General features: G+C 43.6%; 1 protein-coding gene across 1 annotated transcript; it reads right to left on the reverse strand.

Moving 5' to 3' along the window:
- Nucleotides 1-16022: 16022 nt before the first annotated feature.
- On the reverse strand, nucleotides 16023-16703 carry LOC131332935 (uncharacterized). The gene has a single exon (XM_058367243.1). It carries the CDS (start codon nucleotides 16701-16703, stop codon nucleotides 16023-16025), a length of 681 nt encoding a protein of 226 aa, XP_058223226.1.
- Between the last annotated feature and the right edge of the window lie 4442 nt (nucleotides 16704-21145).

Below are 21145 nucleotides of genomic sequence, written 5' to 3' on the forward strand. Positions count from 1 at the left end.
ACGGGCACATGTATATTTTCGTTGGCTTTCAACTTTCAATTCGATGAAGACAAAGATAAAACTATGACTTAGAATGAGAGAGAGAGAGAGAGAGAGAGAGAGAGAGAGAGAGAGAGAGAGAGTGCGCTAAACATATGTGTGAGAGAGAACAATTTTGGATTGAAATTAACGTGTGAGGGAGGGAGAGACAGCCCTAGATCACAGTAATCGTTTTTTACTGATAACTGTTAGGAAAGTAAGAAAAATTTGAAAATAAGGAATCAGAATAAGATTAGAAAATATTAATTTTAATTTTTCTTTCATTCTTCTTTTAAATATTCATTCTTTTCAAGTAAAATAGTTCCAACTTCCAAGAGACCCACAAGATTAGGTTTCGCTGATCAAATCCCTGCAGTATTGTTAAGAAATCCGCAGATCAAATCCCCGCAGTATGCGTTACTTTTTACCTTCTTAGAGCAAGTACACCAGAACATCTATAATACCTATTTTGCTATTTTACCTAAGAAAAGTATGAAAAAAACCCACCTGCAGCTGCTTTGGGGAAAGGGCATGTATTTCCCGTTTGTGAACAGTGGTGAGCTATTTCTATCGAAGATCTGTTCATCTGCTATCCATTAAAAAATTAGTTTATTTCTCCTCTTTTTTCACTCAGAACACTGTTCATGGTCTCTCACTCACTTCCTTTCTCTAAAAGTAATAGTATTTTAATAGAGAATAGGTTAAATAAATAGTGTTGGTGTAGTGTTAAAAGAAATATGAGTATGTAAAATAAAAAATGTGTACTGTTCAAGAGTTTTTTTAGCAAACGACCGGTAAACTTGCTCTTAACATTAATTTGCAGATCATATCCCCGCTGTATTGGTAAGAAATCCGCAAGATAGGTTTTCGCAACCAACTCCACGATTTTCTCGGCATGGTATGAGAATAAGAATTCACCCCTCTCTCTCTCCGAGTCGGAATCCAAGAGATCTTTTGAAAACACGAGGTTTCCTTTTAGATTGAAAGAAAAGACATCATTAAGAAGAACCTCCTCACGTCTATTGCGACGGTTCCAGACGCACTGTCATCCATTGCACCATTCGATTAATGCACCGGGTTGAATATTTGGGCCATTATGAGGGAACCGTCAGTCCCATATGACCCTGTCATAGATTCATACGCTTTCCTTCCGGCCAAAACGACGTCATGATTCCTAAACATGTCGCGAGCCACTTTCTCTGACGAGATCACCACGGTAAGCATCGAGCTGAGCCACAGGGTCATGATGGGTCCGTGCTCCCGAGCCAGCCTCACAAATGACTCATGGGGGGCCAGCCTAGTTGAAAGATGTTGCCCACCAATGGCCACTGCCTCGGCCCCGGTGGTGACACTCGTAGCTCCTCCACACGGCAGTGGCGACGCTCCTTTCTTATGACCAACACTGCCCATACTAGCAGGCAGATTACTAGTCCCGGTAATTGATATTCCATTTAAAAAAAAAACTAAACTTTTGTGTTTATGAGTGTTTGAGGTTTCGAGGATGATCCACTTTGTACAGGTTTGAAACTAGTAAAATGCCAAAACAGGTCCCATAATTTAGACGTGATCACGTAAAGAGGTTGTAGTACGTCATATGGAGATATGTAAATATTGTAAAGCTAGCCCGAACACCTGAATCATAAATAAAAAATAAAATAAAATACGTGAAAGTTATGTTTGTCGCAGCCGTTCAAATGTATGTATGTTAAAAAAGCTCTTTAAAACATTGTGCGTTATGATGTGTCAATGATATTTGGGACAGTACTATAAACCTTTTAAAATTCCCATATCTAATTAATCTGTAATTTTCGTGGAAGATTTGCAGTGAAAGATCTGCAAAATCGCCGTCTTATCCTGTCTCTATACAATAAGAATCATATCGTAGTCTGTCACAGTTCTAATCAGTTGAGAATCGCCTCTTCATATTCGTCAAGATAATAGACGAATAATGTATCTTTTTAGAACTGTCGGGAGTCAATCGACACCACTTGTTTACCCTTGGCTCAATTATGCTGTTATTTGTTAGGTCAAAATAACCTCAAATGGTAATTGGAATCAATACGTTATTCTCTCATAAATTAAGCCACAGATACAGTGAAGATATATTAAATATTATATCTACTGACTCGAATTTGTATAATATAAAACTTTTTATTTTCGACAAATTAATAGTAAAAAACAACCAAAATAACAACGCGATTCAGTACGTATACAAAATATAAGAACAACAATTCATATTATAAAACAGAGCGGTTTGTGCTAAAAAAGTTTAGGCATATAAACAAGAGCAACCTCTACAACCGTTAGATCACTTTCTATTAAGGCTCCGTTCCGGAACGTGAAATAAGTACTTATTTTTTAAGAAGACAATTTCAAGCTAAAAAATAATGGGCTTATTGAAATCTAGAAATATGCAATATAGATTTTGTTTAAAAGATCTCATTGAGATCTTTAATATGGTACTAAAAAAATAAAAAAATTACTTTGTACACATCACATCATTCCTTCTTTTTTTTAAAAATATTCTTATACCCTAACTTTTTAGGTAATGTATCTCTATGTAAATATTGTCTTTTATGATAAAATAGGGAAATATATATATCAAAATATATAAGACTATCGCGCGCGTACAATAGTTGGGTAGAACGAACAATTTATTTAAGATGAGTCTATGTTACATTCCAACGTGTCTTTAGACATGGACATCCACTAGTCACTTTATAATACTGGAACTAAGCATCAATATTAATTAAAATTACTTTCGACCACCTAACTTGTTTCCTTGGCATCTCAATACGTTCTCGGATTTTAACGTAAGATTGTGGAGCGGTTACAGCCAAAGTCTTAGGCATTTTCTTTCTCCGACGTCATAGGTTTGAATGCTGATTGCTCGTTTTCGGATCCTTCCAGGTGTCACTTTTTCTAAACCGTTCACATTTTAGAGCTTGCCAAAGACGTTGATCCCACCATAATCCAGTTGATTTAATACAAATTATAATATGATATCGGAAAGCATATATTCTGCAAAAAAGAGAGTGAAATATTGGAGTGATACCCATTTATCGCAACTAAATGTGTATCAAAATTATATCTATTGGTAAATTGGTTATCAATCGACGTGATTTTTGGTATGATTGATGTTATTAACATTGTGAAGAATGAGCAAAAATTGATCATTAAAATGGACACAAAAAAAAAACACACAAACGAGTTGTGGTCCTGTCCATGGAAGGATATCCCCTTTCTATTACCCATATCGGCTGAGTAATTGGGTTCGGTGGATTAGGCGTCCCAGCCTAGCCCAACCATTAAGACGTACGGCAAGGTCCATGCCGAGGCGCTCATTCGGGTGACCGAAAGGTTTCAATGACTTGCTGGTTGCAATGACGTGCATGCGGTCAAGAAAGAGAGCACAGGTTGATGTCGGAAACTGTTTTCATGATGGAATCCAGAGCAAGAGTTCGGAATGAAACCACACAAACATGAATTCAAAATTTCCGACCACACTTATAATAGTAACAATCAGTGTCGTGTCACCACTGATTGTGAAATTTGAGAAAATGAGCTTATTGAGCGCCTATTACATTTACGTCTAGCTAAATTAAATACAACTACAACTATGCATAGCTTAAATCGTCTTGTGAACTTCTATAGCATGTCATATAACCAGTCATATGTGTTCATAACAAATCCAAAAACAGAGAATAGGTTGCCTATCTTTATCAGCCTAAACAATTACATGCCAAGAGACGCAATAAGTTTGTTCAACAAATACATTAATTCAGAAATCGGTCATTTTGTAAATACCATCATTCAAACAAATCTCTATATAAAATTCCACAAACTCTCAAAGTCTCTTTAGTAGTATTCAACTCGGTTGAACCAACTCATGAGCAATCCGTTTTCTTTAGTCAATTAGTGATTTGTACTCCAAAGATTTTTTTTATCACGATGATGAAGATTCCGCAAACTCTCAAAGTATCTTTAATCGTATTCAACTCAACTAAACCAACATGAGCAATTCGTTTTCTCTAGTCAGTTGGTGATTACTCCAAAGATTTTCCATCATTATGAGTGGAGTTTTAAGTTTCTAGGTTAGCCAAGGCTTCCTTGTATAGAGGAATAGTAGTTGGATTTGTACCATTCGAAGGCTGCGCTGCTTCCTTGTACTAGATTTGATTGAAAAAAATATCCCAATTTCCTTATGGCAAAACAAAATTACTCTATGCCCTCTTTGATTTCAACCTTTTTGAAAGAGACATGGCTAAAATCACTTTCCAAATTTCCTTATGGCTTCTTGCCCTTTTCATGTGTCCTATACTTGCATTCACTACATTGGCTGAAAAGGGCTATGCATCTGCAGGCAATGCAAATTATAGCAATGATAAAAATGGGACACTACCCTCAACCCATGCATATTATGGAATGCGTGAGGGTGTGACCTCTCTTCTAGATGAAGAAAGTTGCTATTTAACACCATTTTTTGCTCCCAAGCTCAAGGAAATGAAGGAGACTGCGTTGGCTCCATCCCCAAGTCCTCTAGGATTACGCTTGAAAGCACAGAAAGTACTAACTTTCTGTCTTAAGGCTGAAGATTGAACAAGGGGATTCCAAAGAACTGACTATTGATCGAAGATTACAAACGGATCTTGGAGGAGAAAGACAAATATATTGCCAAGCTTGAACAGAATAACAAATCTCAGAAAAAAGGAGATTAAGTAGCTCCATCAATCTACACGTCAACTGAACAAGGCAAATGAATATTTTTTCGAGTCGCTGATTTTGGCTGAAGGCACCAAAAGAACCCATCCCACTTGAGAAATGGCGGCACAACCTCCCCTTATTATTGGAACAAACTAGCTTCTCAAGTGGGATTGGTTCTTTTGGCGCCTTCAGCCGAAATCAACGACCCGAAAAAATATTCATTTGCCTTGTTGAGTTGGTGTGTAGATTGATGGAGATACTTAATCTCCTTTTTCTAAGATTTGTCATTCCATTCAAGCTTGGCAATATATTTGTCTTTCTCCTCCAAGATCCGTTTGCAATCTTCGATCGATAGTCAATTCTTTGAAATCCCCTTGTTCAATCTTCAGTCTTAAGATAGAAAGTTAGTACTTTATGTGCTTTCAAGCCTAATCCTGTAGGACTTGGGGATGGAGCCAACGCAGTCTCCTTCGTTTCCTTGAGCTTGCGGGCATAAAATGGTGTTACATAGTAACTTTTTTTCATCTAGAAGGAAGATCACACCCTCACGCACCCCATAATGTGCATGGGTTGAGGGAAGAGTCCTATTTTTTTCATCGTTATAATTCGCATTGCCTGCAGATGCGTGGCCCTTTTCAGCCAATGTAGTGAATGCAAGTATAGGACACATGAAGAGGGCAAGAAGCCTAAGGAATTTGGGAAAGTGATTTTAGCCATGTCTCTTGCAAAAAGGTTGAAATCAAAGAGGGGAGGGGATAGAGGATTTATAACAAAAGAGAGGATAGAGGATCATTGTAGATTCATAATAAAAGGAGCACTACAACACGAAAGGGCTATGGTGGGAAAATATGGCGAGAAAAATGGATTTCGTCGCTAAAAGTACATTATCTGCAAGAAAATTTAATTTTGTCGCCTTTTCTAGCGAGGAACTTGCCAAAATTACATTTGGCGAGAAAATTTGTTTTCCTCGCCAAAAGGTAACATGTGGCAATAAAATATGTTTTCCTCGCCAAAAGATTGCATTTGGCGAGGAAATATTTCGTCACCTCTTTTAGGACTCATTAATTTTTGATATATATGTCATTATTAATTTTTTATGGTAAAGATATAATCAACTACATTCAATATCATTATCAAATTTATTAGAATAAAAAACTGATAAACTGGAAAAAATTGTTTCGTCACTTTTCTTATTCTAATTGGCAATGAAAGATATGTTTCTCACTAATTCTATGGATTCACTTTTTTCCAATTGAAATTAATTGTGACAATGTCAGTTTATTCAAATTGTAAAATTTATTGTTTGAATTCTCGTAAGCCTCATCCCCCTCCCCAAGTCCTAGCAAAAAAAACCCAAAAAAAGTGTTGTGCTAGCAAAAATTAAACTTGCTCAAATAAAGTTCAGACATTGTAAGAGTACAAAAAATCGAAAGACCATAATTAATGTTAAATAAAATAATTTGGAGTGGTGAAAGACATGCTAAAATAATCATATATATATATGTAAAAAAAGTTCACCTTTCAGACCGGAAGTTCAACGTAGTGCAGTTGGTAGGCGTTGCGCCCGCCTCATAAAGCATAGGTTCAACGTTCGAGTTTGCGGAGCGGCAGTAGAAGCGGAGAAATAGCAAAAATTCTCTTTGGATTTGAATTGTTGGTAGTAGTAAATGACAGAATTGCGGATGAATGTTATTTGCGAGGAAATTGAATCCTCACTATAACTCTTTCGTTTTGTAGTGGAGGAAGAGAGATGATATTCAAGTAATGGGAGTTAATTTTTGTAACGCAAGAATATGTACTATTTATTGTTGTGAATGAATCAAGGATAAGTGTGTATGTGTGTTGCCGTTCAAAAAAAAGAGAGGATGAGTGCGTGTGTGAGAGAGAGAGAGAGAGAACTGTTTTTTTAGGTTGTTTGATAGGGTACCATGTAGTGTAGTGCGCAATTCAAGTTGTCCGTCTCAGAAATCATTGGTTCAAAATTCTCCTTGACTCCTACAGGTCCCTATTCTGGGGTGATACCGTTATCATGCAAGGGTGACATGCCAATTTAGGCCGTATTTCATGGGAAAGAATTTTTCCTATGGCAATTGGTTTTTCTCAGTACCCGAACCCAAATAAAATAGGGAGCAAATTACCTCTAAACACTGTCTTTGTTTGGAGACCCTTTCAAAGTCGATTTCGTAGATCAAGTCTCCAAATATTGATCTTAATTGTTCATTTCGTAAATTTTAAAAGTACTTTAGTAAAAGAATTTTTTAGCTAACATTGAGACATGTAAAAACATATTAATGTCTTGTTCCACTTTCTCAAATAAGTACTTAAAAAAAAGGACTTATTTTCAAGTTTAAAAAGAATGAGCTTACGAAAATAATTTCTCAAATTTTTTTCCAGGGTTTGATAGATCTCATCGATATCTATTAAACAAAATCTATATTGTATATTTTTTATTTCAATAAGTTTATTATTTTTTAAGGGATAAACCGGAATAACACCTAAATGTTATATTGAAAAATAAGTAGTTTAAGTTCAATTTCATATTTAGCGTCTAACAAAGTATGAGCAGTTCATTTTTCCATTCAATTCATCTCCAACAAAAACTACTTTTTTTCAAGAATATTTTTTTCTGTGCAAAGTCTATAAATGGTGCGGTTGTGATGAATATTTTTTAGGAATAATTCCGGACAAGTCCTATTTTTTAAGATCATGGCTGGGAGGATCCTCCCCCAATAATTTTATGGCTCACTGGATCCTCCTCCAAATAAGTCCCACTTCTGCCTCTCTCACTACCATGTGCGCATTTGTGCGTTCAGACACTTGTCTCTATTCTTTCTCTCTCTCTCTTTCAATCTCAATCTCTCTCTCTCTGTGGGGGCGTGATTTCTTTGTGATCCTTCTTGTGTAGCTGCTCGCACGTGAGATGGCGTCGATCTTGATGTACCTGCAGAACCGGAGGGGGTTGTTCCTCCGGGAAGAAGCTCCAACGAACTAGTCAGTAGGTGGAGAAGAGAAGAAGTTTAATGAGAGAATATCTTAGAAGAGAGAAGAATGCTGTTGCTTTTTCTGTCCTCCCCGTCCCTTTCTTTGTGGTGTTGCTCTTCTATTTATAGGCAAAGAGGTGGAGTGCTGAGCAAGTTGGTCATACTTTCCACGTGTCACGTTCTGCTCGGTTGGCGCCTTCTAGCAGGGCCATTTAATGAACACCACTTCCCTAGTCTTTCAGAGCCACATGGGTTGATGTCAGAAAGGTCACATCGTCCAGAGATGTCACTTCGAATATCAGAAAAGACAATTTACTTATCAGTAGATATTTATGGAAGGTTCCACAATCGTCTAGGCTCAGCGGGACCCACTTCCGCCATACGAATTATCCGAGCGTAGGATGTCCCTACCGAATTAGCCGAACAAGCGGATGTTCTTACCCGTGCGATTGATGAGACCCCGAGCGAACTCAAGTGTCGTATGTTCGGATACTGCTTATAACGTTCGGTGAAGTACTCGTGGTTCCGTCTATCCTTTGGATAACTATTGGCAAGTTTGGCCGAAGCTCAAACTTATTTACAGGTGAACTGAGATAGCTTTGATGATGGGTCAAACAGCGTGTGAACCCTCATTCCCCCTTTCTGGACCTTGTGACCCTTCGGATATTTCGGCCCCCTACAATAGCCCCTCAACTCCTTCTTTGCTTGCTCGGAAATGAAGGAGGAGTTGAATAAGAATCTGGCCGAACGTAGACATAAATCCGAAGAACGATCGACCGAACGAACCGTAGAAGTTGAACGAACAGAAATGTTTAGAACGCTTCGATATGTGCGCGCAGCTTTCATTAAATGCTTCTATAACCGTCGATTTGAATCGATGCCAGGTGTCGCGATTTCATTGGGTAGTGGTACGGCACGCTTCACACCTGCCACGTGTCCTTCATCGAGCGGCACATCAGTCTCCCGCCCAAGTCCAACGGCCAGGGTTTGAGGCCGCTTCGAATTCTGTACTCAGTATAAAAGGGGCAAGGGGAGGAGAGAGAAAATCACTTTCTCTCTCATTCTCGATCGTTTGCCTGTTCAACCACAATTTCAGACCAAAAATCACCAGAAATCTGCAGATTTTGAAGGTTTTGATCACAGATTTCCCTTGACTTTCAGGTATTTTCTTAAGTTCTTTCATCCGTTGATATGATTTGTGTGTTTTTCGAGTGCTTTTGCCCCCTTTTGTTGGCTTTTTCTTTTTCGTTTGGACTGAAACGATCGCCTGATAACCCAGGTGTTCATGTGTTCTTCCGAACATGCGAACACCTTCAAATCGTGTTCTTCCGAACACGTGAACACCTTCAGATGTGAGGTTTTTCCAAAGGGGCAGTCTTTAAGAAGATTTACAAGCCCTGTTATGCTTCTCAATCTCTGTTTCCCCATTGGAAACGCGTAGGGTTCCCCATCGTTTCCCTGAGCGGTATAGGTCCTTCCTTCGAAATTTCTTCCGAAGGGATATCGCTCGGGAAATAACCGAGCAGAGTTGGGATCTCCCCTAACGACACAGAACACCGAACGTAGGCACTTAGATTCCTGGCCATGCAAATCGCTAACGGTCTTATCCGATGCACTTATTTGTTTCTAGGTATGGAGTCTGCAAAGCCAACTTCTTCGGGCGAATCTTATCGGTCGGTGGATTCCGAAGATTCGGATTTTGGTAGATCCGAACCAGGGTTAGCCGAAGCTATAAGAGATTTCGCCCGGAACTACCGAACGGGGTCAAGTGGAAGGATCCCCGAGGGTGTAGAAGGAATCGACTACCCCGCCATGGTGGCTCCTCTCCGAATAGTGGGCCCAGACCCTAACATAATAGACGTAGACGACGATTCATCCGAGAGAGAACCCCCTCACGACGAAGTTGAAGAGGGAGATGAGGCCGAGGGAGGCGATGAAGCTGAGTCGGAGCAAGAAACTCCAATCGCTTCAGCAAGCCGAACGGATGAGGGAGCGGACGCCGGAGGAGAATCCTCATCGCAACCTCCGAAGGTGAAGCGAAAACTCGTTCAACTGGACCCCGATGTGATTCCCGACCGAATGGGGAGGGACCCCTGCCCCTACCTAGAGTGCTTCCAAGACCAAAAGAGCTTGAGTCTCTTCCGAGCTGTATACGATGTTCCCAACGATGTAATTATCACACCAGTCCAGGGCAACCGAATAAGGTACAGTGACGAACACGTCACCGTGCCTCTGATGGCAATCACAGAAGGGGGCCTTCGGTTCCCGATGCACAGAGTTTTGAGAGAGATCCTTCACCGCTTCAATCTCACTCCGTGCCAGCTGAGCGTCAACTCCTACCGCATCATTCACTCAGTAATCATCCTTGCTGAGGTGAAGATGTTCCGACTAGAGACCTTCCAATTTTTTGAAAATTATATGATGTCGAGAAACGTTCGGTATTCTCGGTACTATCTTTGCTCCCGGAGAAAGATGCAGAAAATCATTCCCAATGGCATGTATGACTCGGAGAAATGGGCCTCTGACTACGTCGAGGTTCGGGGAAATTTCCAATTCCCCGAACATGAATATGGCCAATTTGACATAGCCACACGAAGGGGAACGCCGAGTAAGAACACTTGTCCGTTATTTCAAATGTTTATTCCTTCTGTTGCTCTTATTATACTTGTCAGAAATTCGACTAATGATTTCAAATTTCTCTTCGGCAGATACCACCAAGCTTAACAAAGTACTGTTAAGGGCGGCGAAAGGTTGCGGTCTTGCCGACTCCCTACTTACTATCCCAGCGGAGGAGAGAGACGCCCCAACAATCCTCAAATATAAAGCTACATACGGCGGTCGGATCCGACGAAAGGTAACTGACGAGCCTGAGCAGTCCGAGGACATCCCACAAGAGCTCCAACCGAGCTTCGACAAACCCCTCCGAGGGTCAATCCGACTTCTGACCGAAGAAGAACCTTTCCTTGAACAAGAAGTTATGCCTCCAAGAAATATCAAGGAAGTTCTCCAGAAGAAGCTGGAGGAAAAAGAGAGGGAGAAGGCCCAACTACTGAAGGCTGGAGCCGCAGCCGCTTCGAGCTCGGCGCCGAGCAAGAAAGCCCCACCTCCCCCACCCTCCAAAAAACGACCACTGAGCGCCCCTCTTTCCCCGAAGGAACCACCCGCGAGTAAGAAGACAAAGGCGGCCTCGAAGGGAAAGGGCCAAGAAGTGGAGCAACCGAAGGAAGCCTCGGCAGAGGGAGAAGGGAGGGTGCCTGCCTTAGACCTTGACACCCCATGGGTGCCAAACTTCATCACACCTGGCAAGAAACAAGTTCTCAAATCGGACAGCATGAGGGAGGACCCCTATCTGGCTTTCACTCTCCACTCGGGGCTAGCTTTGCCGAGGGATGTACAGAGTCCCCCTTCTCTGAAAGCAGCCTTGAGTGAATACTACTATCACGTTGGAAGGGTAAGTAAATTCTTTCATACTTGCAATGATTTTTTGCACATATGCCTTATTTCGTCGGAATGACTTTCATTTTGCTTTGTTTACAGGCCACCCAGTCCGTAATGAGTGCCCAACTTCATCTCACCGAGCATGACAAGAAGTCAAAACTGCAGAAGCAGTCGGTGGAATACAACAAGGCCCTGGCCGAGAATTACAAGAAGGGCTTGGAGCAATCCGAGCTCGTAAAGCAAAGCCTGAAAGTTCAGGTTGCCAATCAGAATGATCTAATCAAGGGCCTGCAGGAGTCTGCCGAACAAACCAGGGCTGAGGGCAAAGACGAGGGGCTGGCTGAAGGGAGAGCCCTCGGTCGAGAAGAAATGAGAAAAGAAATGGAGAAAGACATGCAGGGGCAATACGAGAGAGGGTATGCTCAGGCCGAGGAAGATGTGGCCGATCAGATTATTGAAGTGTAGGATGAAATCAAAGAAGGCCAGCATAAAGAGAGCTTCATGCTCGGTTACAACAGGGGTCTTGACGATGCAGGCGTTGAGGCTGACGACGAGAGGAGGAGTCTGGTGGAAGTACCACTGCTCGCCCCTGTCGAAGCTGTAGAAGAAGAGACAACAGCTAACGCTGCCGACTCGACCACCCTACCAGCCCCTGCCGACGCTTCAACCCTACCAGCCCCTGCCGACGCTGCAGCATATTAAATTTGTTCTCGTTTAGTTTTTGTTTTTTTGTTTTTTTGTTTTGTTTTTTTTTTTTGAATATTTTTGAATATGGTTGGCTCCGAACAATGGGAACCCTGCCAACCATTGGATGTAACTAAAACAGGTTGGAGAATTTCTTTTTGAATGACAATCGTCTATTCGTTCGGTATGGATGTTGTTTCCAAGTATATAAATATTTGCCAAGTCTTTTTATTCGGTAGGACTGTTTATGTGATTTTGAAGTCACTAAGAGATGAACTCAGGTTTACCCATATAGTAGCCCCCTGCCCTATTGTATTACTGGAGGAATAGAATAAGGCAATAGGATGGGAAAACTGAGCCGAAAAAGTGATCATGGGTTTCGAGAGTTTCACCCGAACAAACAAATGGCTTCGAAAATTTCACCCGAACAAACAAATTATCATGGGCTTCGAGAATTTCACCCGACCAAACAAGTTACCATGGGCTTCAAGAATTTCCCCCGAACAAACAAATTATCATGGGCTTTGAGAATTTCACCCGAATAAAAGATGTTACCGGAGCTAGATAAAATACCCCATGTGTAAAAATAAAGCAGAATACTGGACGAATTTATATTAAGTGCTTGACGCTCAAAAGCGTATGGGCCGAACGAAAATGTAAATACAAAAGATGCCAATACTAGCCATGGAATTTCCTAAGCTTTTGGGCATTCCATGGATTAGCGATTGGCGTGCCATCCATCTCAGCAAGCTTGTAGACTCCATGCCCGATCTTCTCAACCACTCGGTAAGGTCCTTCATAGGGGTCTTTTAGTTTGGTCAACTTTGACGCTTCGGTAACCATCCGAAGGACTAAGTCCCCGACGTTGAATGGTCGAGCACGAACATTGCGGTTGTAGCCCTTTGCAACTTCTTGCTGGTACGCGGCGTGCCGAAGGTTAGCATTGTCACGTAGTTCTTCGGCTAAATCTAACTCGGCACCCACAAGAGCATTGTTATCTACAGGGTTAAAACTCTCCGTCCGGGCTGTAGGGATCATAGTAGATAAAGGGAGGACAGCCTCCATACCATAGGCCATAGCAAACGGAGTACGGCCAGTGGACCGTCGAGGTGTTGTTCGATAGGCCCACAAGACGTGTGGAACCTCTTCCACCCACTTACCGAGCTTCCGATCCAGACGGCGCTTCAGCCCCCGAGTGATTGTCTTGTTCGATGCTTCGGCTTGTCTATTACCTTGAGGATATGCCACCGAGGAATTTTGGATGGTGATGTGGCGCTTCGCATAAAAAGCTTTGAGATCGGAAGCAACAAATTGGGAGCCATTATCAGAAAGGATGGCGTATGGTACGCCGAACCTTGAGATGATGTGCTTCCAAATAAAGCGTTCCACGTCCCCGGCGGTGGTCTTGATCATGGGGGAAGCTTCTACTCACTTGGTGAACAAATCTGTGGCAGTGAGCATGTACTCAAATCCTCCAGGCGCCTTCGGCATCTTACCAACTATGTCAAAAGCCCAAACCGCGAACGGCCACGGACTGGTGATCATTTTAAGGGGGAATGCGGGCTGGTGGATGAGAGATGCTTGCTTTTGACACCGAACACAGAGCTTCACGTATTCTTCGGATTGTTTGACCATCTTCGGCCACCAATAGCCATGTGTCAGGGCACGCTGTGCAAAGGACCGTCCTCCTGAGTGAGCCCCATAGCTACCCGAATGAAGTTCCTCCAGAACGGCTGGCACAAGGTCATCGTGGACGACACGCAGATCGGGGCCAGTGAAAGTTCGTCGGTAGAGATTGTCGTTCGGTCCCAGGAAAAAATTGGCAGCTCGACAACGGATTTTGTACGCTTCGCGCTTGTTCGTCGGTAGCACTTGGTTCTTCAGGTAAGCAACCACAGAATCCAGCTGGCTTGGGTCGAGGGTGATGGCCATAACCTATTCACACGGGCTTTTCGAAGCTTGGTTTGGGGACCTCGTCAAAGGTGATGGTGCGACTGCCCGAGGTCTTGTAGACTGAAGCAAGACCTGCAAGGGCGTCAGCATGGGCGTTATGCTCCCGAGTGATCCACTCCACTTCTATGCGTCCAAATCTTCCGAACAAAGCTAAGACGTGGCTCACGTAAGCATTCATACGTTGATCTTTGGCTTGATAATCATCATTTAAATGCCCCACAATGAGCTGAGAGTCACAAAAGACATGAACCGAATCTGCATCCAGCCGAAGAGCAAGTTGGAGGCCTGTAATTAGAGCTTCATATTCTGCCTCGTTGTTCGTCGCCGTGTACCCAATCAAAACCACGCTTTCATGAACAGTCCCGCTGGGTGACACAAGGACGATGCCTGCACCAGCTCCATGAACATTAGAAGCTCCATCGACGGTCAGTCGCCAAGCGTCGCCGGAGAAGAGCTTCCATTGTCGTTTGGGTTTCTTGCGTCCGAGGGAATACCGAGCACGGAGTGGTTCGGCATGACAGCTGGACGGCCCTTCCAAAACCTCTTCTTGATGAATCCAAGCTTCTTCAGCGGCAGTTGCCAAGGCATTGGCCTCGTCTTGTTAGCCGGGAGTGAGTTCGGCAAAGAAGTCGGCCTAGACCTGCCTTTTGATAGCTGTCCGAGGCTCGAATTGGATGTCAAAGTTGGCTAAGTCTTGAGAGAACTTCAGGATCTGGCTCGACGTGTCCGTTTTTCGAAGAACAGCTTTGAGAGGAAACTTAGTGAGGACCACAATCCTATAGGATTAAAAGTAGGGCAAGAGGCTCGTTTTAGCAGAAACGAGAGCCAATGCTAACTTTTCCATAGGTATATACCTCGTCTGAGAATCCGTCATCGTTTTACTGGAATAGAAGATCGGTTGATGGTCCATCCCCTCTCTCCGAACAAGAACCGCGCTCGTTGCATGGTCGAAAACAGCAAGGTAAAGATATAGATCTTCATCGGGTAGGGGCTTGACGAGCAAAGGAGCGTGAGATAGGTATTGCTTTAAAGATTGCAAAGCCTGCTCGCACTCCTCTGTCCATACAAATCTGCGTCGGCTTGTTGTGATTGCTCGGAAGAACGGGCGGCAGAGATCGCTCGAACGTCGAATGAAACGGTTCAAGGCAGCAACCATCCCCGTGAGCCGCTGTACCTCTTTAATTGTCGTCGGAGCTTGGAGCCTCTGCACAGCCAAAATTTGGGTAGGGTCAGCTTCGATTCCTCGGCGACTCACCATGTACCCTAGGAATTTCCCCGAGCTAACGCCGAACACACACTTCTCAGCATTGAGACGTAGCTTCCTATGTTTTAGAACAGCAAAGACCTCTCCCAGATCTCGAAGGTGATCCCGAGCGAATATGCTTCTGCAAACCAAATCGTCAATATAAGCTTCTACTTTTACGCCGAGCATGCCAGGAAACATCTTCGTGATGGAGCGCTGAAAGGTGGCGCCTACATTCTTCAGGCCGAACGGGACAACCTTGTAGCAGAAAGTTCCCCGAGGCGAGATGAAGGCCGTTTTTTCCTGATCTTCCGGATCCAAAGCTATTTGATGGTAGCCCCGATACGCGTCCATGAAGCTCAAGCGCTCACATCCTGCCGTTGCATCTACCATCTGCTCAATCCGAGGAAGTGGAAATCGATCCATAGGGCAGGCATCATTGAGGTTCATGTAATCGACACAAACCCTTAGTTTCCCATTTTTCTTCGGGACAACCACGGGGTTGGCAAGCCAGGTGGGGTATAGCACTTCCCGAATGACGCCAGCTTCCAACAGTTGATTCACCTCTGCTATCACAGCTTCGGTATGTGCGGCCGACGAGCGTCGGACTTTTTGCACAACCGGTCGCCTATTCGGATCTACATTCAATGAGTGCATGGCGAACGAAGGATCCACGCCCGGCATGTCCTGTGGAGTCCAAGCAAAGACCTCTATGTTTCTCATCAAGAATTGGTACATCTCCTCACGTTCGACCATGCTTAATGAACTCCCGATCAAAAAATATCTTCCCTCTTCCCCAGGAATGGAAAAACGTATTAGCTCCTCGGTTGACCGTTGTTCGGCAAGTACACCAACATCCTTAATCACTGGGGTAGGGGCGGCAGCCACGCATTGTACCTCCATACAGCTCTGTTTGTTCGTTACAGTGCTGATGTAGCATTTCTTGGATTGGATTTGATCGCCTCGGAGGCTCTCCTGTCGTCTGTTCCATCCGACGAATTTTACCACCTGGTGATATGTTGAAGCAACCGCTTGCATTTCGTGTAGCCAGGTTCGGCCAAGAATGACGTTGTACGGACTTGGCGAAGCGACCACCACAAATTCAATCTCCAGGACACGTGATCCAGCTCCACAGGGAGGGTAATCATGCCGAGTGGCCACACCGGGGCTCCCGTAAAACTGACAAGGGGAGTTGACGCCGTCCGAAGTTGAGCGGGTGATAGTCCGAGGCTCTGATAAGTGGAGAAAAACATGACATCGGTCGAGCTTCCTTGATCTATCAATACCCGTTGTACGGTTGATTTTTCAATAGCAACAGTGACAACGAGGGCATCTGCATGTGGAAGTTGCACTCCTTTTAAGTCGTTGGAAGAAAAAGTTATGGTGCCGCCGAAGCTCGGATCTTCCCACTTTCGCTTTCCCGAAGCGCCCACGTTGTAGACTGATAGAGAGGTGACAGCCTTGTCAATTTTTGAACGAAGCTCAGCCGCCTTTCCTTCGGAAACTAGCCCTTGTATAACGCTTACGAGATTGCCAACAAGAGGGGGAGGTGGAGGAAGTGGATTTTGCCGAACGTCAATCCACTGATTGAGGTGACCGGCAGCTGCTAGCTCTTCTAGATACCTTTTGAAAGGTGGGCATTGCGTGGTGTAGTGGCCATGTTCCTTATGATACGTGCACATCCCTGGTCCGCTTCCGACGGTGCCTAAGAGTACCGTTGGCCAAACAAAGAACGGCAATTTGCCAATGATGTTAAGAAGTTTATAGATAGGTTCAGTGAATACCGTACGCTCGGCGACATACTCGTCCGGTCGTGGTTCTCTTTTCGTTTGTGTCCAGGATTGTGCTGCGGGGGTCGGCCTTTGTTGTTCGGCTTATTCGATGCCTGGCCCGAGCTACCCTGGCTTCCTTGCCCTTGGCGAACGTTCGATACCTACTTCTTTGGCCCTATCGTCTTGGCAGGTTCAGCCTTTGACGTGTGTCGCTCGGCCATTGCTTCTTCGTGAACGCAATCCTTCTCGATTATTGTCATGAGCTCTCCCATTGTCTTAGGTGGATTTCGTGAGAGGTCACGAAACATTGCCGAGGTTGGATCCAACCCATTCATGAAAGACTCGGCTGCTACTCCTTGATCACAGTCGGGAATAAGGTTATAGACTTCCTAGTAACGCTCGGTATAAAGCCGCAGTGTTTCTCCCGCCGCTCTCCGCATGTTCACCAGCATCGATAATGTCTTCGGTTGAATGTTGCTGGTAACGAAGCGTTTGCTAAACTCCAATTCTAGCTCGTTGAAGCAAGAAATGGATTTGGGCTTCAACTGATTGTACCATAGCATGATCGGTTCACTGAGAGTGAGCGAGAAGATTTTACACATAAAGGTGTCAGAAAAGTTATGGAGGCTCATGGTTTGCCTGAAACGACAAACGAACGCGACTGCGTCTTCTTTTGCCTCATAACGTTTCAGCTTCGGCATGATTTATCTGTCTAGCGGCCGCTCTTGTTGAATAGCATCCACGAAGGGGGAAGCCTTTGCCTTCCCGAGCTTCGAATTGTCTTCGGCTGCGACCTGCGGGACAACAGGGGGAGGAACATCAGTATGCCGCTCCGGAGTCTTTCTTTTTTCCCGCCGATGTTGCCAACGATGCTCCTCTTTTTCCCTTGGTGGTCGAGCAGCTAACATTAAGGGCGCATGTGCCTCCCTCAAGCTCGTCAATGGAGCGTTCCGAGGCTGAAGAGCCGGGTCGATGGGTTGATACACGGTTGGCAGGCCTGTGAATTGATCGTACAGGATAATCGTATTATCGTGCTCCGAACGGTTTCCTCGGCTTTCGGATCGGTGGCGACTGCCAGAGTTTGCCGAATGCCTTCCGTCGTGTCGTTCGGAATTGTGTCCCGATCGAATCGAATATTCCCGGTTGCTACTGCTGCGTACGTGCCGAGGTGGATTGTTTAAATCCACGGGCCTCTTCCCACTTCTTGGACTCAATTGTCGTTCGGAATGATGTTGCGTTCGAACGGATGCACCTCTTCCGTTAGTTCCAGCTGTTGAGCCCGTGGCCGAGGATCGAGTACTTTCGGCACGAATAATGCTCGTCAGCCGAGGTTGTGGAGTGCCTTGCTCAAGACGCTCAAAGACAGTCCGTCGCTCGGGAACGGCGATTTCGGCTGTTTGATCTGGGCGAGACGGTCTGCCCCATTTGCGGTTTTTCTTCGGTCGACTGGGCTCGGCTGGATGTTCGTTTGCAGGGGTTACAGTCAACCCTCCGTCTCGCTCCTCTAGCCGTTGTTGCAGCATGGTAATAACCGCTGCCTGATGTTTTTGTTCGGCCAAGGCGATATCCAACTCGGTCGGTGGAAAAGAAAGTTGGCGGGCTACGTGTGGAACCGCCCTAGCCGTTTGACGGGGCTCAAGGTTGATAGATCCGTAGCCCTCCAACCCAAGGGTAAAGTTCTCTGTGCCCGGAGGTGAGAGATGTTGAGCCATTTGTTCCGTGTAAATATGAAGAACAAACAGGATCTGGGATGAACACAGGCCCTCAACTGGTTATGAACGCGAAGAACACAAAGAACACCCCGAAAGTTGTTTTCTGATCCCCAGCAGAGTCGCCAATTGTGGGGGCGTGATTTCTTTGTGATCCTTCTTGTGTAGCTGCTCGCACGTGAGATGGCGTCGATCTTGATGTACCTGCAGAACCGAAGGGGGTTGTTCCTCCGGGAAGAAGCTCCGACAAACTAGTCAGGAGGTGGAGAAGAGAAGAAGTTTAATGAGAGAATATCTTAGAAGAGAGAAGAATGCTGTTGCTTTTTCCGTCCTCCCCGTCCCCTTCTTTGTGGTGTTGCTCTTCTATTTATAGGCAAAGAGGTGGAGTGCTGAGCAAGTTGGTCATACTTTCCACGTGTCACGTTCTGCTCGGTTGGCGCCTTCTAGCAGGGCAATTTAATGAACACCACTTCCCTAGTCTTTCAGAGCCACATGGGTTGATGTCAGAAAGGTCACATCGTCCAGAGATGTCACTTCAAATATCAGAAAAGACAATTTACTTATTAGTAGATATTTATGGAAGGTTCCACAATCGTCTAGGCTCGGCGGGACCCACTTCCGCCATACGAATTATCCGAGCGTAGGATGTCCCTACCGAATTAGCCGAACAAGCGGATGTTCTTACCCGTGCGATTGATGAGACCCCGAGCGAACTCAAGTGTTGTATGTTCGGATACTGCTTATAACGTTCGGTGAAGTACTCGTGGTTCCGTCTATCCTTCGGATAACTATTGGCAAGTTTGGCCGAAGCCCAAACTTATTTACAGGTGAACTGAGATAGCTTTGATGATGGGTCAAACAGCGTGTGAACCCTCATTCCCCCTTTCTGGACCTTGTGACCCTTCGGATATTTCGGCCCCCTACACTCTCTCCTTTTTATTTTAAAGCTTAAAATGTTGTAATGTTTATAACTTTTATTGTACATATCTATTTTTTTTATAAAATTTATATATTGAAATCTAGCAGTAGAGATACCTAATGAGACCAATATTGAATATAAATCTATGTTCTTCAAAACTTTTTTAGAAAGAAATTCGAGCCAGATACCGATTTGATTTTGATTTCATTTTCTATTCTGTGTTTTCTTTTTCGAAAACTAAGAAAACTTGTTTGACTGTTTCACAAAAATGTTTTCAGGCATTTTTTTTTTGTTTCCTTTTATTTCGGCCCCATTTTCCGTTGCAGAAAATAATCTTTTCGAACTTTCAGACTATATGTTCGAATGGAAACGAACTTTCAGACTATACGTTTGAATGGAAACGAATATGGTACTATGGGCCCGTTTGATAACTAGCGTGTGGGTTGGGTTGGGTTGGGAGTATGAATCCATGGGTCTTATAATACTTTCCCTAACAATAGACGAAGACAGCAACCGGTAACGGATGACACCATCTTTTTTTTAGTTTGTGATAAAAAGGTGCCCCCTCTGTGTTAAACTTCTGGCTCCGTGCGACTCATAATATCTCCCCGACCAGTGGTGGAGCAGATTCGGTAGAGATCAAGGGTGGCACTCATGGAGTATATCTAACGATGGAGTTGAGCCTATTCAAAAGCCGTAACCTATACAAATTAGAATGAAAAATCAATGTTAAAGATATCTAGTAGTAATTAAGATTGTACTCATTTTCCAATTTATACATACAACAACTAAAGTGTCTAATTTTGTATACGACGTCAGAAAAAGATTTTAGATTCGCCCTTATCCCCAACAAAACCAATTCACCACAGAGCAAGGAGAAGATAAATGAACCCAACTGTTCGGTATGGGAAAAAAAAAAGAGGCTTAATTTTTCAACAATCATGATTATGGGTCTTGACTCAAGATTACTATGAATATGATATATAGTTGTCTGTATTTTAGAAAAACTCCGTGATAGCTCTTTTATATGTATATGCTCAGGGCCGGCTCATATATTTTGGAGGCTCGAAGCGAATTTCCTATATTGAACCCCTTAAATATTCATGAATTTTTTAAAAAATGACAAAAGTACAAAAATAACAACAACAACAAAAAAAATCAAACTAAAAGGATACAATTATGCCAATATAAATGTAAAAAGATATTATTGCAAGAGTTTTTTTAAAAAAAAAGAGGATACAATTGTTTTTTTTAATTTAGAAACATTCTAATATTAATATGTAAATTACATTGCAGTGAGGCCTCAATTTTGGACCAAAATTTGGGAGCCGGAAGCGGCCGCTTCCCCGACTTAATTACCCCATGAGCCAGCCTTGTAATATGTTGTTATACATTAATCACATGCTTACTGTTTCTATGGAGTTGTCGGAGATCAAGTTGAAGAAACAGCTTAATGGGGAATTTGAGATGAAAGATCGACTTGAGAGTTACAACAAAAATTTTAGGTAACTTCGCATGGGTCAATTGGCCAAGAAGTTGTTCTTGACTCAAAAGTTATCATGAGGTACTTGCGTGTCTTTCCATGCAGGATCAGAAGCCACTGACTACTCCTTTGGCTGCAAACTTTAAACTTTCGACAAATTTGACACCACAGACAGGATGAGAAGAAGTGTATGTCTGAAGTTCTATATGATAGCGCAATTGGAGCCTTATGCATGGTATGA

The sequence above is a fragment of the Rhododendron vialii genome, chromosome 7a (genome assembly GCF_030253575.1).
Source record: "Rhododendron vialii isolate Sample 1 chromosome 7a, ASM3025357v1".
Taxonomy (NCBI): Eukaryota; Viridiplantae; Streptophyta; class Magnoliopsida; order Ericales; family Ericaceae; genus Rhododendron; species Rhododendron vialii.

Excerpts from the sequence above, each read along its gene's own strand:
- LOC131332935 (XM_058367243.1), bottom strand. The coding sequence starts at position 16,703 with ATGTGCACGTATCATAAGGAACATGGCCACTACACCACGCAATGCCCA.